The 25,867-nt window shown below is 47.1% G+C and overlaps 1 protein-coding gene across 2 annotated transcripts; it reads left to right on the top strand.

Moving 5' to 3' along the window:
• The first annotated feature begins 287 nt into the window (after positions 1 to 287).
• On the top strand, positions 288 to 25,494 carry STOM (stomatin). 2 transcript variants are annotated; one of them, XM_075834585.1, is made up of 7 exons: positions 288 to 426; positions 14,139 to 14,242; positions 14,509 to 14,581; positions 15,218 to 15,300; positions 15,629 to 15,832; positions 15,973 to 16,107; positions 24,954 to 25,494. In XM_075834585.1, the coding sequence occupies exons 1-7, from the start codon at positions 300 to 302 to the stop codon at positions 25,146 to 25,148; spliced, it is 921 nt and encodes a 306-aa protein (XP_075690700.1). In that variant the 5' UTR covers positions 288 to 299; the 3' UTR covers positions 25,149 to 25,494. The 2 variants fall into 2 exon arrangements, with proteins under 2 accessions (XP_075690700.1, XP_075690701.1); XM_075834586.1 differs by having other exon boundaries at positions 14,142 to 14,242.
• Positions 25,495 to 25,867: the final 373 nt, after the last annotated feature.

Consider the following 25,867-nt stretch of genomic DNA (forward strand, 5'->3'; position numbering starts at 1 on the left):
TTGTGTTACATTGTTGCTGTGATCTCCGTTGTGTTACGTTGTTGCTGTGATCTCCGTTGTGTCACGTTGTTGCTGTGATCTCCGTTGTGTCACGTTGTTGCTGTGATCTCCGTTGTGTCACGTTGTTGCTGTGATCCCCGTTTTGTCACGTTGTTGCTGTGATCTCCGTTGTGTTACATTGTTGCTGTGATCTCCGTTGTGTCACGTTGTTGCTGTGATCTCCGCTGTGTTTGTGTTCCCCGGGGCGGCAGGGGGTGTGGCGGGCTGTGACTCCGGGGGAGGGGAGCTGATCCTGTGTTATGTTCGGTCTGCAGGATATAAAGGCGGCTCAGGAAGAATCTTGTCACTTCTTCCCCTCCAGAGCTGGCAGCATGGCCGACGGCGAGCAGAAGCCGCGCAGGATCGTGGACACCAACGGAGACTTAAGTAAGAATCACGTGTCCGGGGGCTACTGGGGGGGCAGAGCTCAAATCTCCCCAATGGTGGACAGGGGGTTAATACTTATTGGCTTCAGAATGATGACCTGTGACCCCCAGCTCTCACCATGACAGGACATGCTGGTGGTTGTAGTTCTTCTGATCCCTGATGAGATCCCTGCCCCCCACCTGACGGGACCGGAGTCCCTCTGGAGCAGATTGAGCGTCTTTTGAATTGTGACTTTCTAGAGGGGTGTGGCCAGGATCTGTGGGGCGGGGCCTGTTAGTCGCATTTGTGCGCCATATTTATCAGGTTGGAGGGATCGGGTCAGAATTAGCGTCACATTAGAGATGTCAGGAGCCGCAGACCACGCCCACCTGTAAGACCCGCCCCCAGCGATGATGTCAGTTCCGCGCTGTCATCTCCTCGGAGGCTCCTCTGCTGTGCCGGCCGCGCGGAGCGTTCATACACGGTCACATGATCCTGCCGGGAGCCGCTCCCCTCTGCTCCTGGTCGCTCTGTCAGGTCATGTGACCCGTGCGCTCTATAATCAGCCAATCGCAGTCTCTGTGCAGTCCGTGCACCGCGTCATCCGTGAGAAGTGTGCGCTGCTGACAGGATCCGCCAGGTTACAGGGGCCACTATTCAGAATGTGGGGCCCCCGAAAAACTGCTGCAGAGGGAGTGTTCATTGTAGGGTTATGGTCCCGGACCCCCCTCTATTACCTCTCCATACCTGAACGGGGGAGTCTGAGACTTGTAGTCCCCCAGCAGTTCTCTCATCTTACCTGGAGGTGTGAATATGCTGGGGGAGGGGGGATCACTGCCCTAATAAGACATAAATGGATCCATCATCTCACAGCAGACGAGTAATGCACCCCGTGTACCGAAAAGGAACGTTCCCTTACAGCGCCCCTCCCCCCTCCTGTCCTCCGTGCCCCCTCCCCCCCTCCTGTCCTCCGTGCCCCCTCCCCCCCCTCCTGTCCTCCAGACCTCCTATAGGTTGTGATCTGCGGCTTCTGTGGACCTACACTCTTCAGTAAGGCCGGGTTCACACACAGTTTTTCGCTGCTTTCTCTGCCTCCCATTAATGTCAATGGGAGGTCAGAGGCGTAATCGCGCGAAGACAGGGCCTGTCTCTTTTTTCTCCCGCGAGCTGGTTTTACCACTCGCGGGAGAAAACTGCCCCCACCTCCCATTGAAATCAATGGGAGGCATTTTCGGCCGTTTTTTGGCGTGTTTTGCGGAGCGGTCTCCGCGTCAAAAAACTCTGTGTGAACGCACCCGAAATAGACAGGTTATTTTTCTATGAGATGCAAATCATGTCGTCGGCCCCATGTGGGTTGTATAGGCCGAGTCCGCCACCTGCGAGGACCCCTCCCCCACCGCCTATGTATTTCCACGAGACCGCGCACTGTGTCATTATCTTGTTTGCTTGAGATCTGGAAGTTGTGCTGAGCAACCTGATAAAGTCAAAGCACTAGAAGTGTAAGGCCTTATTCACACCAGCCTGCGTTTTGCGTGTTGCAGTTGCGTGTCGTCAGTGTGTGCTGCGGGATTCTCTCATTCGCCGTCCTTGTGACACGCGGTTTTGACGTTTAGAATATGAAATGAAGGAGGTGCTTTTATTTTTTCCTTCATTTCTTGATCTGCTGCAGCGCGACCCACGAGCGACACACGGAAGTGCTTCACGTGCTGCGCGGGATTGACTTCAATGTGTGCGGGAAAAACGGGCACGTATCGGACATGTCGTGAACTCTACGCACCGGACACAGCGGATACACCGGACACAGCGGATACACCGGACACAGCGGATACACGGACACAGAGGATACACCGGACTCACCGGGCGCAGCGGACGCACCGGACGCAGCGGCTACACGGACACACCGGACGCAGCGGCTACACCGGACGCAGCGGCTACACCGGACGCAGCGGCTACACGGACACACCGGAGGCAGCGGCTACACCGGACGCAGCGGCTACACGGACACACCGGACACACCGGACGCAGCGGCTACACGGACGCACCGGATACACCGGACACAGGGGATACACGGACTGTCTGATCGGCCCCAGTGACTTACATAGGTCCGTGCGACGCGCGGATCACGGATGTTAAACAAGTTCGTGTGAATAAGGCCTATTCCTCATTAGTCTGAATGTATAGACACTGCACAGTACCACTTCTCTCTGCGGTCAGCTCTGTATACACTGCACAGTACCACAGGGTCAGTAGATATAGTAGGGTCAGTAGATCTAGTAGTGTCGGGGTTGCAGGGTCAGTAGATATAGTAGGGTCGGGGTTGTAGGGTCAGTAGATCTAGTAGGGTCGGGGTTGCAGGATCAGTAGATCTGGTAGGGTCAGGGTTGCAGGTTCAGTAGATCTAGTAGGATCGGGGTTGCAGGTTCAGTAGATCTAGTAGGATCGGGGTTGCAGGGTCAGTAGATCTAGTAGGGTCGGGGTTGCAGGGTCAGTAGATCTAGTAGTGTTGGGGTTGCAGGGTCAGTAGATCTAGTAGGATCGGGGTTGCAGGGTCAGTAGATCTAGTAGGGTCGGGGTTGCAGGGTCAGTAGATCTAGTAGGTTTGGGGTTGCAGGGTCAGTAGATCTAGTAGGGTCGGGGTTGCAGAGTCAGATCTAGTAGGGTCTGGGTTGCAGGGTCAGTAGATCTAGTAGGGTCGGGGTTGCAGGGTCAGTAGATCTAGTAGTGTCGGGGTTGCAGGGTCAGTAGATCTAGTAGTGTCGGGGTTGCAGGGTCAGTAGATCTAGTAGGGTTGGGGTTGCAGGGTCAGTAGATCTAGTAGGGTCGGGGTTGCTGGGTCAGATCTAGTAGGGTCTGGGTTGCAGGGTCAGTAGATCTAGTATGGTCGGGGTTGCAGGGTCAGTAGATCTAGTAGTGTCGGGGTTGCAGGGTCAGTAGATCTAGTAGTGTCGGGGTTGCAAGGTCAGTAGATATAGTAGGGTCAGTAGATATAGTAGGGTCGGGGTTGCAGGGTCAGTAGATCTAGTAGAGTCGGGGTTGCAGGGTCCGTAGATCTAGTAGGGTCGGGGTTGCAGGGTTAGTAGATCTAGTAGGGTCGGGGTTGCAGGGTCAGTAGATCTAGTAGGGTCGGGGTTGCAGGGTCAGTAGATCTAGTAGGGTCGGGGTTGCAGGGTCAGTAGATATAGTAGGGTCAGTAGATCTAGTAGGGTCGGGGTTGCAGGGTCAGTAGATCTAGTAGGGTCAGGGTTGCAGGGTCAGTAGATCTAGTAGGGTCGGAGTTGCAGGGTCAGTAGATATAGTAGGGTCGGGGTTGCAGGGTCAGTAGATCTAGTAGGGTCAGTAGATCTGGTAGGGTCTGGGTTGCAGGGTCAGTAGATCTAGTAGGGTTGGGGTTGCAGGGTCAGTAGGTCTAGTAGGGTCAGTAGATCTAGTAGGGTCAGGGTTGCAGGGTCAGTAGGTCTAGTAGGGTCGGGGTTGTAGGGTTAGTAGATGTAGAAGGGTAGGGGATCAAATACTTATTTCTCTGTGCAAAATGCAAATAAATAGATATAATTTTGACAATGTGATTTTCTGTTTTGTTTTTTTTTATATAATCTCTCTCTCACTGGTAAAATTAACCTAGCCTAAAAATTCTAGACTGTTCATGACTTTGACAGCGGGCAAACTTACAAAATCAGCAAGGGATCAAATACTTATTTCCTTCACTGTACAGGTGTATGGTTATATACAGGTGGAGGTGTCTCTAGTACAGGTGTATGGATATATATTATATACAGGTGGAGGTGTCTCTAGTACAGGTGTATGGTTATATATTATATACAGGTGGAGGGGTCTCTAGTACAGGTGTATGGTTATATATTATATACAGGTGGAGGGGTCTCTAGTACAGGTGTATGGTTATATATTATATACAGGTGGAGGGGTCTCTAGTACAGGTGTATGGTTATATATTATATACAGGTGGAGGGGTCTCTAGTACAGGTGTATGGTTATATATTATATACAGGTGGAGGTGTCTCTAGTACAGGTGTATGGATATATATTATATACAGGTGGAGGTGTCTCTAGTACAGGTGTATGGTTATATATTATATACAGGTGGAGGGGTCTCTAGTACAGGTGTATGGTTATATACAGGTGGAGGTGTCTCTAGTACAGGTGTATGGTTATATATTATATACAGGTGGAGGGGTCTCCAGTACAGGTGTATGGTTATATATTATATACAGGTGGAGGGGTCTCCAGTACAGGTGTATGGTTATATATTATATACAGGTGGAGGGGTCTCTAGTACAGGTGTATGGATATATATTATATACAGGTGGAGGTGTCTCTAGTACAGGTGTATGGATATATATTATATACAGGTGGAGGTGTCTCTAGTACAGGTGTATGGTTATATATTATATACAGGTGGAGGGGTCTCTGGTACAGGTGTATGGATATATATTATATACAGGTGGAGGGGTCTCTAGTACAGGTGTATGGTTATATATTATATACAGGTGGAGGGGTCTCTAGTACAGGTGTATGGTTATATATTATATACAGGTGGAGGGGTCTCCAGTACAGGTGTATGGTTATATATTATATACAGGTGGAGGGGTCTCCAGTACAGGTGTATGGTTATATATTATATACAGGTGGAGGGGTCTCCAGTACAGGTGTATGGTTATATATTATATACAGGTGGAGGGGTCTCCAGTACAGGTGTATGGTTATATATTATATACAGGTGGAGGGGTCTCCGGTACAGGTGTATGGTTATATATTATATACAGGTGGAGGGGTCTCTGGTACAGGTGTATGGTTATATATTATATACAGGTGGAGGGGTCTCTAGTACAGGTGTATGGATATATATTATATACAGGTGGAGGGGTCTCTAGTACAGGTGTATGGTTATATATTATATACAGGTGGAGGGGTCTCTAGTACAGGTGTATGGTTATATATTATATACAGGTGGAGGGGTCTCCAGTACAGGTGTATGGTTATATATTATATACAGGTGGAGGTGTCTCTAGTACAGGTGTATGGTTATATATTATATACAGGTGGAGGGGTCTCTAGTACAGGTGTATGGATATATATTATATACAGGTGGAGGTGTCTCTAGTACAGGTGTATGGTTATATATTATATACAGGTGGAGGGGTCTCCAGTACAGGTGTATGGTTATATATTATATACAGGTGGAGGGGTCTCCAGTACAGGTGTATGGTTATATATTATATACAGGTGGAGGTGTCTCTAGTACAGGTGTATGGTTATATATTATATACAGGTGGAGGGGTCTCTAGTACAGGTGTATGGATATATATTATATACAGGTGGAGGGGTCTCTAGTACAGGTGTATGGTTATATATTATATACAGGTGGAGGGGTCTCTAGTACAGGTGTATGGATATATATTATATACAGGTGGAGGTGTCTCTAGTACAGGTGTATGGTTATATATTATATACAGGTGGAGGGGTCTCTAGTACAGGTGTATGGATATATATTATATACAGGTGGAGGTGTCTCCAGTACAGGTGTATGGTTATATATTATATACAGGTGGAGGGGTCTCCGGTACAGGTGTATGGTTATATATTATATACAGGTGGAGGGGTCTCTGGTACAGGTGTATGGTTATATATTATATACAGGTGGAGGGGTCTCTAGTACAGGTGTATGGATATATATTATATACAGGTGGAGGGGTCTCTAGTACAGGTGTATGGTTATATATTATATACAGGTGGAGGGGTCTCTAGTACAGGTGTATGGTTATATATTATATACAGGTGGAGGGGTCTCCAGTACAGGTGTATGGTTATATATTATATACAGGTGGAGGTGTCTCTAGTACAGGTGTATGGTTATATATTATATACAGGTGGAGGGGTCTCTAGTACAGGTGTATGGATATATATTATATACAGGTGGAGGTGTCTCTAGTACAGGTGTATGGTTATATATTATATACAGGTGGAGGGGTCTCCAGTACAGGTGTATGGTTATATATTATATACAGGTGGAGGGGTCTCCAGTACAGGTGTATGGTTATATATTATATACAGGTGGAGGTGTCTCTAGTACAGGTGTATGGTTATATATTATATACAGGTGGAGGGGTCTCCAGTACAGGTGTATGGTTATATATTATATACAGGTGGAGGGGTCTCCAGTACAGGTGTATGGTTATATATTATATACAGGTGGAGGGGTCTCCAGTACAGGTGTATGGTTATATATTATATACAGGTGGAGGGGTCTCTAGTACAGGTGTATGGTTATATATTATATACAGGTGGAGGTGTCTAGTACAGGTGTATGGTTATATATTATATACAGGTGGAGGGGTCTCTAGTACAGGTGTATGGTTATATATTATATACAGGTGGAGGTGTCTCTAGTACAGGTGTATGGTTATATATTATATAAAGGTGGAGGGGTCTCTTGTACAGGTGTATGGTTATATATTATATACAGGTGGAGGAGTCTCTAGTACAGGTGTATGGTTATATATTATATACAGGTGGAGGGGTCTCTAGTACAGGTGTATGGTTATATATTATATACAGGTGGAGGTGTCTCTAGTACAGGTGTATGGTTATATATTATATACAGGTGGAGGGGTCTCTAGTACAGGTGTATGGTTATATATTATACACAGGTGGAGGGGTCTCCAGTACAGGTGTATGGTTATATATTATATACAGGTGGAGGTGTCTCTAGTACAGGTGTATGGTTATATATTATATACAGGTGGAGGGGTCTCTGGTACAGGTGTATGGTTATATATTATATACAGGTGGAGGTGTCTCTAGTACAGGTGTATGGTTATATATTATATACAGGTGGAGGTGTCTAGTACAGGTGTATGGTTATATATTATATACAGGTGGAGGGGTCTCTAGTACAGGTGTATGGTTATATATTATATACAGGTGGAGGGGTCTCCAGTACAGGTGTATGGTTATATATTATATACAGGTGGAGGGGTCTCTAGTACAGGTGTATGGTTATATATTATATACAGGTGGAGGGGTCTCTAGTACAGGTGTATGGTTATATATTATATACAGTTATATATTATATACAGGTGGAGGGGGTCTCCGGTACAGGTGTATGGTTATATATTATATACAGGTGGAGGGGTCTCTAGTACAGGTGTATGGTTATATATTATATACAGGTGGAGGGGTCTCCGGTACAGGTGTATGGTTATATATTATATACAGGTGGAGGGGTCTACAGTACAGGTGTATGGTTATATATTATATACAGGTGGAGGGGTCTCCAGTACAGGTGTATGGTTATATATTATATACAGGTGGAGGGGTCTCTAGTACAGGTGTATGGTTATATATTATACACAGGTGGAGGTGTCTCTAGTACAGGTGTATGGTTATATATTATATACAGGTGGAGGTGTCTCTAGTACAGGTGTATGGTTATATATTATATACAGGTGGAGGTGTCTCTAGTACAGGTGTATGGTTATATATTATATACAGGTGGAGGGGTCTCTAGTACAGGTGTATGGTTATATATTATACACAGGTGGAGGGGTCTCCAGTACAGGTGTATGGTTATATATTATATACAGGTGGAGGTGTCTCTAGTACAGGTGTATGGTTATATATTATATACAGGTGGAGGGGTCTCTGGTACAGGTGTATGGTTATATATTATATACAGGTGGAGGGGTCTCTAGTACAGGTGTATGGTTATATATTATATACAGGTGGAGGGGTCTCCAGTACAGGTGTATGGTTATATATTATATACAGGTGGAGGTGTCTCTAGTACAGGTGTATGGTTATATATTATATACAGGTGGAGGGGTCTCCAGTACAGGTGTATGGTTATATATTATATACAGGTGGAGGGGTCTCTAGTACAGGTGTATGGTTATATATTATATACAGGTGGAGGGGTCTCCAGTACAGGTGTATGGATATATATTATATACAGGTGGAGGGGTCTCCAGTACAGGTGTATGGTTATATATTATATACAGGTGGAGGGGTCTCCGGTACAGGTGTATGGTTATATATTATATACAGGTGGAGGGGTCTCTAGTACAGGTGTATGGTTATATATTATATACAGGTGGAGGGGTCTCCAGTACAGGTGTATGGTTATATATTATATACAGGTGGAGGGGTCTCCAGTACAGGTGTATGGTTATATATTATATACAGGTGGAGGGGTCTCCGGTACAGGTGTATGGTTATATATTATATACAGGTGGAGGGGTCTCCGGTACAGGTGTATGGTTATATATTATATACAGGTGGAGGGGTCTCCGGTACAGGTGTATGGTTATATATTATATACAGGTGGAGGGGTCTCTGGTACAGGTGTATGGTTATATATTATATACAGGTGGAGGGGTCTCTAGTACAGGTGTATGGTTATATATTATATACAGGTGGAGGGGTCTCTGGTACAGGTGTATGGTTATATATTATATACAGGTGGAGGTGTCTCTAGTACAGGTGTATGGTTATATATTATATACAGGTGGAGGGGTCTCCAGTACAGGTGTATGGTTATATATTATATACAGGTGGAGGGGTCTCTGGTACAGGTGTATTGTTATATATTATATACAGGTGGAGGGGTCTCTAGTACAGGTGTATGGTTATATATTATATCCAGGTGGAGGGGTCTCTAGTACAGGTGTATGGTTATATATTATATACAGGTGGAGGGGTCTCTGGTACAGGTGTATGGTTATATATTATATACAGGTGGAGGGGTCTCTAGTACAGGTGTATGGTTATATATTATATACAGGTGGAGGGGTCTCTAGTACAGGTGTATGGTTATATATTATATACAGGTGGAGGGGTCTCTAGTACAGGTGTATGGTTATATATTATATACAGGTGGAGGGGTCTCTAGTACAGGTGTATGGTTATATATTATATACAGGTGGAGGGGTCTCTAGTACAGGTGTATGGTTATATATTATATCCAGGTGGAGGGGTCTCTAGTACAGGTGTATGGTTATATATTATATACAGGTGGAGGGGTCTCTGGTACAGGTGTATGGTTATATATTATATACAGGTGGAGGGGTCTCTAGTACAGGTGTATGGTTATATATTATATCCAGGTGGAGGGGTCTCTAGTACAGGTGTATGGTTATATATTATATACAGGTGGAGGGGTCTCTGGTACAGGTGTATGGTTATATATTATATACAGGTGGAGGTGTCTCTAGTACAGGTGTATGGTTATATATTATACACAGGTGGAGGGATCTCTAGTACAGGTGTATGGTTATATATTATATACAGGTGGAGGGGTCTCTAGTACAGGTGTATGGTTATATATTATATACAGGTGGAGGGGTCTCTAGTACAGGTATATATATACACACACACACAGTTTATGGGACTTGGGTTGGGACAGTCGCTTCTGTTAATGTTCCTGTGACGTCATCTTCTCTTGTGACATTGCAGGACATTGCACATTAGGTAACGATATCCTGCAGCGTTACACAATAATAACGTGTCGCGGGCGCAGGAGATTATATGTGGGATAACACACCCCCCCCCCTGTAAATTATAAGGTTATTAGTCACGGGCCTGCAGGACAACTCCCTGATGACGTGTGATACTCTTATCATGTATAGGGGGAGGGGCGCTGCTCGTTATCAGTCATTCAATTATGTCAGGTGCTTTCTCCCGGTTTCAAATGAGGTTCTGCAGCAGCTGAGTGTATTACATTGCCAGTGTGCCTCCTCCTGGATTCCTCTGTGCTGCTGCAGAAATGTCCAGTATAGCGCCGCTGATCTCTGTACAGTCTGCAGGGCAGTGTTATGTAGTGCTGGACGCTGGATAGAGGCAGTGCCACCCTGGAGGACCCTGTAATACACATATAATGACCAGCGTTCAGTCATGTGACACGCAGGATTAGTGGTTTATATGACCACTAGGCGGCGCCCGGGCTGTGTGTGTTCTGCGCGGCGACCGTGAAATAATAAACACGGCGTTATCTGTACCGCGCCCGAGATTACGGTGTAACGTGCCGACAGAGAGAACAATCATCACAGTGACGAGGAGCCGGGAGACCCCCGAGATGATGGAGGTGATAGTTATGTGACCCCCCCCCCCCTCCCCCAGACATGATTGTGGCGAGGAAACTACCGGATTACAGCAGGATTCCTCATCAGTGGGGGGGCACGGGATTACAGCAGGATTCCTCATCAGTGGGGGGGCACGGGATTACAGCAGGATTCCTCATCAGTGGGGGGGCACGGGATTACAGCAGGATTCCTCATCAGTGGGGGGGCACGGGATTACAGCAGGATTCCTCATCAGTGGGGGGGCACGGGATTACAGCAGGATTCCTCATCAGTGGGGGGGCACGGGATTACAGCAGGATTCCTCATCAGTGTGGGGGCACGGGATTACAGCAGGATTCCTCATCAGTGGGGGGGCACGGGATTACAGCAGGATTCCTCATCAGTGGGGGGGCACGGGATTACAGCAGGATTCCTCTTCAGTGGGGGGGGCACGGGATTACAGCAGGATTCCTCATCAGTGGGGGGGCACGGGATTACAGCAGGATTCATGGCCACTACCTGCTGGTGACATCCCTGATCTCTATATCTTACTGGCCCGGTCCTGGCCACTACCTGCTGGTGACATCACTGATCTCTGTATCTTACTGGCCCGGTCCTGGCCACTACCTGCTGGTGACATCCCTGATCTCTGTATCTTACTGGCCCCGTCCTGGCCACTACCTGCTGGTGACATCCCTGATCTCTGTATCTTACTGGCCCAGTCATGGCGACTACCTGCTGGTGACATCACTGATCTCTGTATCTTACTGGCCCGGTCATGGCCACTACCTGCTGGTGACATCCCTGATCTCTATATCTTACTGGCCCGGTCATGGCGACTACCGGCTGGTGACATCCCTGATCTCTGTATCTTACTGGCCCGGTCATGGCCACTACCTGCTGGTGACATCCCTGATCTCTGTATCTTACTGGCCCCGTCCTGGCCACTACCTGCTGGTGACATCACTGATCTCTGTATCTTACTGGCCCGGTCCTGGCCACTACCTGCTGGTGACATCCCTGATCTCTGTATCTTACTGGCCCGATCCTGGCCACTACCTGCTGGTGACATCCCTGATCTCTGTATCTTACTGGCCCGGTCATGGCCACTACCTGCTGGTGACATCCCTGATCTCTGTATCTTACTGGCCCCGTCCTGGCCACTACCTGCTGGTGACATCACTGATCTCTGTATCTTACTGGCCCGGTCCTGGCCACTACCTGCTGGTGACATCCCTGATCTCTGTATCTTACTGGCCCGGTCCTGGCCACTATCTGCTGGTGACATCACTGATCTCTGTATCTTACTGGCCCGGTCCTGCCCATTACCTGCTGGTGACATCACTGATCTCTGTATCTTACTTGCGCGGTCATGGCCACTACCTGCTGGTGACATCCCTGATCTCTATCTTACTGGCCCGGTCATGGCCACTACCTGCTGGTGACATCACTGATCTCTGTATCTTACGGGCCCGGTCCTGGCCACTACCTGCTGGTGACATCACTGATCTCTGTATCTTACTGGCCCGGTCCTGGCCACTACCTGCTGGTGACATCCCTGATCTCTGTATCTTACTGGCCCGGTCATGGCCACTACCTGCTGGTGACATCCCTGATCTCTGTATCTTACTGGCCCGGTCCTGGCCACTATCTGCTGGTGACATCACTGATCTATGTATCTTACTGGCCCCGTCCTGGCCACTACCTGCTGGTGACATCACTGATCTCTGTATCTTACTGGCCCGGTCCTGGCCACTACCTGCTGTTGACATCACTGATCTCTGTATCTTACTGGCCCGGTCCTGGCCACTACCTGCTGGTGACATCACTGATCTCTGTATCTTACTGGCCCGGTCCTGGCCACTACCTGCTGTTGACATCACTGATCTCTGTATCTTACTGGCCCGGTCCTGGCCACTACCTGCTGGTGACATCACTGATCTCTGTATCTTACTTGCGCGGTCATGGCCACTACCTGCTGGTGACATCCCTGATCTCTATCTTACTGGCCCGGTCATGGCCACTACCTGCTGGTGACATCACTGATCTCTGTATCTTACGGGCCCGGTCCTGGCCACTACCTGCTGGTGACATCACTGATCTCTGTATCTTACTGGCCCGGTCCTGGCCACTACCTGCTGGTGACATCCCTGATCTCTGTATCTTACTGGCCCGGTCATGGCCACTACCTGCTGGTGACATCACTGATCTCTGTATCTTACTGGCCCGGTCATGGCCACTACCTGCTGGTGACATCCCTGATCTCTGTATCTTACTGGCCCGGTCCTGGCCACTATCTGCTGGTGACATCACTGATCTATGTATCTTACTGGCCCCGTCCTGGCCACTACCTGCTGGTGACATCACTGATCTCTGTATCTTACTGGCCCGGTCCTGGCCACTACCTGCTGTTGACATCACTGATCTCTGTATCTTACTGGCCCGGTCCTGGCCACTACCTGCTGGTGACATCCCTGATCTCTGTATCTTACTGGCCCGGTCCTGGCCACTATCTGCTGGTGACATCACTGATCTCTGTATCTTACTGGCCCGGTCCTGCCCACTACCTGCTGGTGACATCACTGATCTCTGTATCTTACTTGCCCGGTCATGGCCACTACCTGCTGGTGACATCCCTGATCTCTATCTTACTGGCCCGGTCATGGCCACTACCTGCTGGTGACATCACTGATCTCTGTATCTTACGGGCCCGGTCCTGGCCACTACCTGCTGGTGACATCCCTGATCTCTGTATCTTACTGGCCCGATCCTGGCCACTACCTGCTGGTGACATCCCTGATCTCTGTATCTTACTGGCCCGGTCATGGCCACTACCTGCTGGTGACATCCCTGATCTCTGTATCTTACTGGCCCCGTCCTGGCCACTACCTGCTGGTGACATCACTGATCTCTGTATCTTACTGGCCCGGTCCTGGCCACTATCTGCTGGTGACATCACTGATCTCTGTATCTTACTTGCCCGGTCATGGCCACTACCTGCTGGTGACATCCCTGATCTCTATCTTACTGGTCCGGTCATGGCCACTACCTGCTGGTGACATCACTGATCTCTGTATCTTACGGGCCCGGTCCTGGCCACTACCTGCTGGTGACATCACTGATCTCTGTATCTTACTGGCCCGGTCCTGGCCACTATCTGCTGGTGACATCCCTGATCCCTGTATTTTACAAGCCCATTCATGGCCACTACCTGCTGGTGATATCACTGATCTCTGTATTTTATCAGCCCGGTCATGGCCACTACCTGCAGGTGACATCACTGATCTCTATTTTATGGCCACTACCTGCAGGTGACATCACTGATCTCTGTATCTCATGGCCACTACCTGCTGGTGACATCACTGATCCCTGTATCTCATGGCCACTACCTGCTGGTGACATCACTGATCTCTGTATCTTACTGGCCCGGTCATGGCCACTACCTGAAGGTGACATCACTGATCCCAGTATCTCATGGCCACTACCTGCAGGTGACAGCACTGATCTCTGTATATTACTGGCCCGGTCATGGCCACTACCTGCAGGTGACATCACTGATCTCTGTATCTCATGGCCACTACCTGCAGGTGACATCACTGATCTCTGTATCTCATGGCCACTACCTGCAGGTGACATCACTGATCTCTGTATCTTACCTCGTAGTAGATTCGGACGTGGGACTCGGGTGCTGCGGGTGGATCCTGGTGATCGTCTCCTTCTTCTTCGTCATGCTCACCTTTCCAATATCAGTATGGATGTGTATAAAGGTAAGGCCGCTGCCGCTCACTGTATATACAGGATACAATCACCCCGCCCCCTGCTGAAAGGATAACTCCGCCTCCATTACAACCCCGATGTTATTTTTACAAGTAGCCCCCACTGCTCCATACATTGATGGCCCATCACCCCCCCCCCCCCCCAGATCAGCAGAGGTGCAGCACTCACTGTGCTAGTAACGGGGGTCCCAGGGTCAGACCCCCCCCCCCCCCACATTACCCGCTCTCTGCTGTGACGTGTTCTCTTCTGCTTTCAGATCGTGAAGGAATACGAGCGGGCGATCATCTTCAGGCTGGGACGGATCCTGCGGGGAGGAGCAAAGGGACCAGGTTATTACACATTTACATATAATGTTCTGCCAGGCAGAGGGTAAGAGGAACTTCAGTTAAAGGGCTGGCGCAGTCCTATGTAAATTAAGCTTCATAATAGTCACTGGGGCAGATTTACTGAGCGGTGTAATCGCAGGACCGGGCAGTCAGGAAATGCACCAAATTTATCAAGGTGGCGCTCGCTGTGTGATCAATTTGGCGCATCTCGCTAGACACCTCTCTCTTAAGCTGCCCCTAGGCGGGCGGATGGTTTTACATTTTAAGCCACGCCCCCGGCTGAGCGCCGAAAAAAGTGTCAACGTTAATAAATGTGGCGCACAGGACGTACACCAGAACTCCGCCTCAATCTGAGTAGTAAATAAGCTCCTTTGTGTTTCATGTCATTACAATGTTCAACATCTCTACTTGCTGTAAGTGAATGGATACATTTATAGCCAGAGGCTAAAAACCCATGCTTCTCACAGAGGAAGCTTTGCTACATTGTATCAGTGTAGATAATCATCTGCGAGCAGTACAAGGTTTTAGCCTCTTGCTGTAAATAAGAACTTCACAACAGAAAAGGTGGTCACCTGATCGCTGCGTTACAATGTCACAGCGCAGCGTACACACAACGATACTCATGTCATTCACCTGCAGGTCTCTTCTTCGTCTTGCCGTGCACCGACAGCTTCATCAAGGTGGATATGAGGACCATCTCATTCGACATCCCACCCCAAGAGGTAAGTAGCTGCTGCACGAGGGCAGCGTGATCTCCGGGGATTATGTATACGTGGCTCGTCTATGGCTGAGGAGTCACCTGTACACCCGGTCTGCAGCCAGCGTACCCCCGTTACTGTCACACAATCAGGGCTTTGTTGCATTGTATCAGTGCAAACAATGACTCCAGACCGATAGCTCATACCTGCACTGAAACATTGTAACAAACACTCAGCTGTGTAAACAGGAATATTCCTATTAAGTGACAGCTAGCAGAGATCTTGGAAATACGAGTGATTACATTGTGGTGGTCAGCGATCAGGACGTCTTACTCTCCCCCGTGTCTGTCAGATCCTCACTAAGGACTCGGTGACGGTCAGCGTGGACGGCGTGGTGTACTACCGGGTCCAGAACGCCACCCTGGCTGTGGCCAATATCACCAACGCAGATTCTGCCACTCGTCTCCTGGCACAGACCACCCTGAGGAACGTGCTGGGTACAAAGAACCTGTCCCAGATCCTGTCTGACCGCGAGGAGATCGCTCACAACATGCAGGTAAGTGACGCTGGCACACACCAGCTCAAACTGACACATTGTAACAAAACTTCTCCAGCAAGATGAAACGATAAGCGGACGAGCAATGGCGCCAACGTGAGATAACAGCGAGTATCAACCTCTCTGTCCTCTCCCTGCAGTCCACCCTGGACGTAGCCACAGACGACTGGGGTATAAAGGTGGAGCGTGTGGAGATCAAGGACGTCAAGTTACCTGTCCAGCTGCAGAGGGCGATGGCTGCAGAGGCCGAGGCCACGCGAGAGGCCAGAGCCAAGGTAAATCATCACCATGTTAAAGCAGCACAGAGTATTTCAGAAAATAAGTGTGCTAACTTTACACCGCACAGATACAGATACGCCCGATACTACAGAAGGAACCAGTCCCCCCACATATTTCACCAGGCAGAGAGCGGCACCGACCAAAGGAGGAAGCAAAACTATTAACCCTCTCACTGCAGCCACAGTTATGACACGCTCAACACTAGTCATATATGTACACAGTGACTCCACCAGCAGAATAGTGAGTGCAGCTCTGGAGTATAATGCAGGATGTAACTCAGGATAAGTACAGGATAAGTAATGTAATGTATGTACACAGTGACTCCACCAGCAGAATAGTGAGTGCAGCTCTGGAGTATAATACAGGATATAACACAGGATCAGTACAGGATAAGTAATGTAATGTATGTACACAGTGACCCCACCAGCAGAATAGTGAGTGCAGCTCTGGAGTATAATACAGGATGTAACTCAGGATCAGTACAGGATAAGTAATGTATGTACACAGTGACTCCACCAGCAGAATAGTGAGTGCAGCTCTGGAGTATAATACAGGATGTAACTCAGGATCAGTACAGGATAAGTAATGTATGTACACAGTGACTCCACCAGCAGAATAGTGAGTGCAGCTCTGGAGTATAATACAGGATGTAACTCAGGATCAGTACAGGAGAAGTAATGTATGTACACAGTGACTCCACCAGCAGAATAGTGAGTGCAGCTCCGGAGTATAATACAGGATGTAACTCAGGATCAGTACAGGATAAGTAATGTAATGTATGTACCCAGTGACTCCACCAGCGGAATAGTGAGTGCAGCTCTGCAGTATAATACAGGATATAACTCAGGATCAGTACAGGATAAGTAATGTATGTACACAGTGACTCCACCAGCAGAATAGTGAGTGCAGCTCTGGAGTATAATACAGGATATAACTCAGGATCAGTACAGGATAAGTAATGTAATGTATGTACACAGTGACTCCACCAGCAGAATAGTGAGTACAGCTCTGGAGTATAATACAGGATGTAACTCAGGATCAGTACAGGATAAGTAATGTATGTACACAGTGACTCCACCAGCAGAATAGTGAGTGCAGCTCTGGAGTATAATACAGGATATAACTCAGGATCAGTACAGGATAAGTAATGTATGTACACAGTGACTCCACCAGCAGAATAGTGAGTGCAGCTCTGGAGTATAATACAGGATATAACTCAGGATCAGTACAGGATAAGTAATGTATGTACACAGTGACTCCACCAGCAGAATAGTGAGTGCAGCTCTGGAGTATAATACAGGATATAACTCAGGATCAGTACAGGATAAGTAATGTAATGTATGTACACAGTGACTCCACCAGCAGAATAGTGAGTGCAGCTCTGGAGTATAATACAGGATATAACTCAGGATCAGTACAGGATAAGTAATGTATGTACACAGTGACTCCACCAGCAGAATAGTGAGCGCAGCTCTGTAATATAATACAGGATATAACTCAGGATCAGGGCAGGATAAGTAATGTAATGTATGTACACAGTGACTCCACCAGCAGAATAGTGAGTGCAGCTCTGGAGTATAATACAGGATATAACTCAGGATCAGTACAGTATAAGTAATGTAATGTATGTACACAGTGACTCCACCAGCAGAATAGTGAGTGCAGCTCTGGAGTATAATACAGGATATAACTCAGGATCAGTACAGGATAAGTAATGTATGTACACAGTGATTCCACCAGCAGAATAGTGAGTGCAGCTCTGGAGTATAATACAGGCTATAACTCAGGATCAGTACAGGATAAGTAATGTATGTACACAGTGACTCCACCAGCAGAATAGTGAGTGCAGCTCTGAAGTATAATACAGGATATAACTCAGGATCAGTACAGGATAAGTAATGTATGTACACAGTGACTCCACCAGCAGAATAGTGAGTGCAGCTCTGGAGTATAATACAGGATGTAACTATGTGTGCAGATGCCGAGTAGAAGGATCTATGTTCCCAGGTAACGTGTGGTATTGCAGCTCAGCCTTAATTTCTTTAATGTATCGGTGCTGTAATCCTAGACACAAGCCATGCCGCTGTTTTTCTATTATGGGATAATCCCTGTACAGTTCTACCGCACCTGATCTCTTCAGTTTGTAGGATTTCCCAGGCTGTCGGCTATTTTCAGCTTCGGCATTGTCCCAGTACATACCAGTCTTTACTAGGCATCTGCAGGATTAGCGGTGGCAGCAGCTTCCAGCATTGAGCGGTCCTGGCATCTCATACAGGGTGTAAATATTACTGCTGATTAACCCTTGTCCAGACTGTAAGCTACAGTCACACACTTCTAGCCGGCCATGCAGGGGTCAATCCCACATTCACTACCGGATATCCGCAAGACGTGAGTGAGGACAATGCTCCCCACTCCGGCAGATATCATTCTTGTCAGACTGTTAAGATGCTACGAGCATTTAATCCGGGACCACCAAGACAATGAAAGTGACCGTCAAACTATTGTCTCATAGGGGGCGGAGCTACAATTAACCCGCTTACCCCACAGCCATATAACATTCTGCTGCCTGCAGTCACCACTAGAGGGAGCTCACTACACAGAGATATATACAGCCGCCACTAGAGGGAGCTCACTACATACAGATATATACAGTCACCACTAGGGGGAGCTCACTACATACAGATATATACAGCCACCACTAGAGGGAGCTCACTACATACAGATATATACAGTCACCACTAGAGGGAGCTCACTACATACAGATATATACAGCCACCACTAGAGGGAGATCACTACATACAGATATATACAGCCACCACTAGAGTGAGCTCACTACACACAGATATATACAGCCGCCACTAGAGGGAGCTCACTACATACAGATATATACAGTCACCACTAGGGGGAGCTCACTACATACAGATATATACAGTCACCACTAGGGGGAGCTCACTACATACAGATATATACAGTCACCACTAGATGGAGCTCACTACATACAGATATATACAGCCACCACTAGAGGGAGCTCACTACATACAGATATATACAGTCACCACTAGAGGGAGCTCACTACATACAGATATATACAGCCACCACTAGAGGGAGATCACTACATACAGATATATACAGCCACCACTAGAGTGAGCTCACTACACACAGATATATACAGCCGCCACTAGAGGGAGCTCACTACATACAGATATATACAGTCACCACTAGGGGGAGCTCACTACATACAGATATATACAGTCACCACTAGAGGGACCTCACTACATACAGATATATACAGCCACCACTAGAGGGAGCTCACTACATACAGATATATACAGTCACCACTAGAGGGAGCTCTCTACATACAGATATATACAGCCACCACTAGAGGGCGCCCACTACATACAGTCACCACTAGAGGGAGCTCACTACATACAGATATATACAGTCACCACTAGAGGGAGCTCTCTACATACAGATATATATACAGCCTCCACTAGAGAGAGCTCACTACATACAGATATATACAGCCACCACTAGAGGGAGCTCACTACATACAGATATATACAGCCACCACTAGAGGGAGCTCACTACATACAGATATATACAGCCACCACTAGAGGGAGCTCACTACATACAGATATATACAGCCACCACTAGAGGGAGCTCACTACATACAGATATATACAGTCACCACTAGATGGAGCTCACTACATACAGATATATACAGCCACCACTAGAGGGAGCTCACTACATACAGATATATACAGCCACCACTAGAGGGAGCTCACTACATACAGATATATACAGTAACCACTAGGGGGAGCTCACTACATACAGATATATACAGCCACCACTAGAGGGAGCTCACTACATACAGATATATACAGTCACCACTAGAGGGAGCTCACTACATACAGATATATACAGTCACCACTAGAGGGAGCTCACTACATACAGATATATACAGTCACTACTAGAGGGAGCTCACTACATACAGATATATACAGTCACCACTAGGGGGAGCTCACTACATACAGATATATACAGTCACCACTAGAGGGAGCTCACTACATACAGATATATAAAGCCACCACTAGAGGGAGCTCACTACATACAGATATATACAGCCACCACTAGAGGGAGCTCACTACATACAGATATATAAAGCCACCACTAGAGGGAGCTCACTACATACAGATATATACAGCCACCACTAGAGGGAGCTCACTACATACAGATATATACAGCCACCACTAGAGGGAGCTCACTACATACAGATATATACAGTCACCACTAGAGGGAGCTCACTACATACAGATATATACAGTCACCACTAGAGGGAGCTCACTACATACAGATATATACAGTCACCACTAGAGGGAGCTCTCTACATACAGATATATACAGCCACCACTAGAGGGAGCTCACTACATACAGATATATACAGTCACCACTAGAGGGAGCTCACTACATACAGATATATACAGTCACCACTAGAGGGAGCTCTCTACATACAGATATATATACAGCCTCCACTAGAGAGAGCTCACTACATACAGATATATACAGCCACCACTAGAGGGAGCTCACTACATACAGATATATACAGCCACCACTAGAGGGAGCTCACTACATACAGATATATACAGCCACCACTAGAGGGAGCTCACTACATACAGATATATACAGTCACCACTAGATGGAGCTCACTACATACAGATATATACAGCCACCACTAGAGGGAGCTCACTACATACAGATATATACAGCCACCACTAGGGGGAGCTCACTACATACAGATATATATACAGCCACCACTAGAGGGCACTCACTACATACAGCCACCACTAGAGGGAGCTCTCTACATACAGATATGTACAGCCACCACTAGAGGGAGCTCTCTACATACAGATATATACAGCCACCACTAGAGGGAGCTCTCTACATACAGGTATATACAGCCTCCACTAGAGGGAGCTCACTACATACAGATATATACAGCCACCACTAGAGGGAGCTCACTACATACAGATATACAGTCACTACTAGAGGGAGCTCACTACATACAGATATATACAGCCACCACTAGAGGGAGCTCACTACATACAGATATATACAGCCACCACTAGAGGGAGCTCACTACATACAGATATATACAGCCACCACTAGAGGGAGCTCACTACATACAGATATATACAGCCACCACTAGAGGGAGCTCACTACATACAGAAATATACAGTCACCACTAGAGGGAGCTCACTACATACAGATATATACAGAGCTCACTACATACAGATATATACAGCCACCACTAGAGGGAGCTCACTACATACAGATATATACAGTCACCACTAGAGGGAGCTCACTACATACAGATATATACAGCCACCACTAGAGGGCGCTCACTACATACAGATATATACAGCCACCACTAGAGGGAGCTCACTACATACAGTTATATGCAGCCACCACTAGAGGGAGCTCACTACATACAGATATATACAGAGCTCACTACATACAGATATATACAGCCACCACTAGAGGGAGCTCACTACATACAGATATATACATTCACCACTAGAGGGAGCTCACTACATACAGATATATACAGCCTCCACTAGAGGGCGCTCACTACATACAGATATATACAGCCACCACTAGAGGGAGCTCACTACATACAGATATATACAGTCACCATTAGGGGGAGCTCACTACATACAGATATATACAGTCACCACTAGAGGGAGCTCACTACATACAGATATATACAGTCACCACTAGAGGGAGCTCACTACATACAGCTATATACAACCACCACTAGAGGGAGCACACTACATACAGATATATACAGTCACCACTAGAGGGAGCTCACTGCATACAGATATATACAGTCACCACTAGAGGGCGCTCTCCATACAGATATATAGTCACCACTAGAGGGAGCTCACTACATACAGATATATACAGCCACCACTAGAGGGCGCTCACTACATACAGATATATACAGCCACCACTAGAGGGAGCTCTCTACATACAGATATATACAGAGCTCACTACATACAGATATATACAGTCACCACTAGAGGGCGCTCTCCATACAGATATATACAATCACCACTAGAGGGAGCTCACTACATACAGATATATACAGTCACCACTAGAGGGAGCTCACTACATACAGATATATACAGTCACCACTAGAGGGAGCTCACTACATACAGATATATACAGCCACCACTAGAGGGAGCACACTACATACAGATATATACAGTCACCACTAGAGGGAGCTCACTACATACAGATATATACAGCCACCACTAGAGGGAGATCACTACATACAGATATATACAGCCACCACTAGAGAGAGCACACTACATACAGATATATACAGCCACCACTAGAGGGAGCTCACTACATACAGATATATACAGCCACCACTAGAGGGAGCTCACTACATACAGATATATACAGTCACCACTAGAGGGAGCTCACTAAATACAGATATATAAAGCCACCACTAGAGGGAGCTCACTACATACAGATATATACAGCCACCACTAGAGGGAGCTCACTACATACAGATTTATGCAGTCACCACTAGAGGGAGCTCACTACATACAGATATATACAGTCACCACTAGAGGGAGCTCACTACATACAGATATATAAAGCCACCACTAGAGGGAGCTCACTACATACAGAAATATACAGTCACCACTAGAGGGAGCTCACTACATACAGATATATACAGTCACCACTAGAGGGAGCTCACTACCTACAGATATATACAGCCTCCACTAGAGGGAGCTCACTACATCCAGATATATACAGCCTCCACTAGAGGGCGCTCACTACATAGATATATACAGCCACCACTAGAGGGAGCTCACTACATACAGATATATACAGTCACCACTAGGGGGAGCTCACTACATACAGATATATACAGCCTCCACTAGAGGGCGCTCACTACATAGATATATACAGCCACCACTAGAGGGAGCTCACTACATACAGATATATACAGTCACCACTAGGGGGAGCTCACTACATACAGATATATACAGTCACCGCTAGGGGGAGCTCACTACATACAGATATATACAGTCACCGCTAGAGGGAGCTCACTACATACAGATATATACAGTCACCACTAGAGGGAGCTCACTACATACAGATATATACAGCCACCACTAGAGGGCGCTCACTACATACAGATATATACAGCCACCACTAGAGGGAGCTCACTACATACAGATATATACAGCCACCACTAGAGGGAGCTCACTACATACAGATCTATACAGCCACCACTAGAGGGAGCTCACTACATACAGATCTATACAGCCACCACTAGAGGGAGCTCTCTACATACAGATATATATACAGAGCTCACTACATACAGATATATACAGCCACCACTAGAGGGAGCTCACTACATACAGATATATACAGCCACCACTAGGGGGAGCTCACTACATACAGATATATACAGTCACCGCTAGGGGGAGCTCACTACATACAGATATATACAGTCACCACTAGAGGGCGCTCTCCATACAGATATATACAATCACCACTAGAGGGAGCTCACTACATACAGATATATACAGTCACCACTAGAGGGAGCTCACTACATACAGCTATATACAGCCACCACTAGAGGGAGCACACTACATACAGATATATACAGTCACCACTAGAGGGAGCTCACTACATACAGATATATACAGTCACCACTAGAGGGCGCTCTCCATACAGATATATACAGCCACCACTAGAGGGCGCTCACTACATACAGATATATACAGCCACCACTAGAGGGAGCTCACTACATACAGATCTATACAGCCACCACTAGAGGGAGCTCACTACATACAGATCTATACAGCCACCACTAGAGGGAGCTCACTACATACAGATCTATACAGCCACCACTAGAGGGAGCTCTCTACATACAGATATATACAGAGCTCACTACATACAGATATATACAGCCACCACTAGAGGGAGCTCACTACATACAGATATATACAGAGCTCACTACATACAGATATATACAGCCACCACTAGAGGGAGCTCACTACATACAGATATATACAGTCACCACTAGAGGGAGCTCACTACATACAGATATATACAGCCTCCACTAGAGGGAGCTCACTACATACAGATATATACAGCCTCCACTAGAGGGAGCTCACTACATACAGAAATATACAGTCACCACTAGAGGGAGCTCACTACATACAGATATATACAGTCACCACTAGGGGGAGCTCACTACATACAGATATATACAGTCACCGCTAGGGGGAGCTCACTACATACAGATATATACAGTCACCGCTAGAGGGAGCTCACTACATACAGATATATACAGTCACCACTTGAGGGAGCTCACTACATACAGATATATACAGTCACCACTAGAGGGCGCTCTCCATACAGATATATACAATCACCACTAGAGGGAGCTCACTACATACAGATATATACAGCCACCACTAGAGGGAGCTCACTATAGACAGATGTATACAGTCACCACTAGAGGGAGCTCTCTACATACAGATATATACAGTCACCACTAGAGGGAGCTCACTACATACAGATATATACAGTCATCACTAGAGGGAGCTCACTACATACAGATATATACAGTCACCACTAGAGGGAGCTCACTACATACAGATATATACAGTCACCACTAGAGGGAGCTCACTACATACAGATATATACAGCCACCACTAGAGGGCGCTCTCTACAATGGGAGCTGTATATATCTGTATGATCTGTTATAGAACGACCGTATAACAATAGTTTTATCATTTTTTCCTCCGCTCAGGTAATTGCCGCAGAAGGTGAAATGAACGCGTCCCGCGCTCTGAAGGAAGCCGCCATCGTCATTTCAGAGTCTCCTGCCGCATTGCAGCTACGTTACCTGCAGACACTGACCACCATCGCCGCGGAGAAGAATTCCACCATCATCTTCCCTCTACCCATCGACATGCTGCAAGGAATCCTCTCAGGCCGCAAGTAACGCCTCAGCGCGACCGCGACGCTCTGAACCGCGACACTTCTCTCCACACGGGTATAATCCGCAGGATCGAGAACGTGTCCGATTATCTCCAATTATATAGAAAGTAGCAAATTATCTATCAGCGCCGGACGACACGTCCCATGATGCTCTGCGGCAGCCGTGACCACCTCTTACCTACAGGGATTTCTCGTCATCACAATACGTAATTATTCCTCCAGACACCACACAATCTGCCCCACACATCACCGCGCTGCCTTCTCGCTGTGGCTTTGTTTGTTCATTTTTTACAGGTTCAGATGTTTTGTATATTTTGCCGTTTTTATTCTATAAATTGCGCTGTACCCGATTCCCGTAATCACGGTTTTATGTTAAACGGTTTCCACGCGTGGCGACTGCGCCGATAATTATGGTCATCTGCGGCTCAATGGTGGCAAAGCACCAGATTAAGGCCCCTGCACACGACCGTACCTGTAATTACGGACACCCGCATCTACGTGCCGCGCTCCGGTATAAAGTCTAGGCGCAGGGTCCATGAAAAGAAAAAACAGGACACGCCTCATCTTATGCGGAGAAATGAACGGGTCCGTAACTATGTATGAAATCTACGGTCGTGCACATGTCACATCCAGAGCTGCACTCACAATTCTGCCGATTTTATACAACTTGTGGGGAATGACTGGACTAAAGACATGAAATAATAGCAGAATAGTGACTGCAGC

Source organism: Rhinoderma darwinii, chromosome 8 (assembly GCF_050947455.1).
Source record: "Rhinoderma darwinii isolate aRhiDar2 chromosome 8, aRhiDar2.hap1, whole genome shotgun sequence".
Lineage (NCBI taxonomy): Eukaryota > Metazoa > Chordata > Amphibia > Anura > Rhinodermatidae > Rhinoderma > Rhinoderma darwinii.

Bases quoted from the DNA above. Each gene is read 5' to 3' on its own strand.
- STOM (XM_075834585.1), top strand. From the start codon at position 300: ATGTTCGGTCTGCAGGATATAAAGGCGGCTCAGGAAGAATCTTGTCAC. The intron at 14,243-14,508 runs GTAAGGCCGCTG...TTCTGCTTTCAG, and splicing joins CAGTATGGATGTGTATAAAG to ATCGTGAAGGAATACGAGCG. The intron at 15,833-15,972 runs GTAAGTGACGCT...CTCTCCCTGCAG, and splicing joins AGATCGCTCACAACATGCAG to TCCACCCTGGACGTAGCCAC.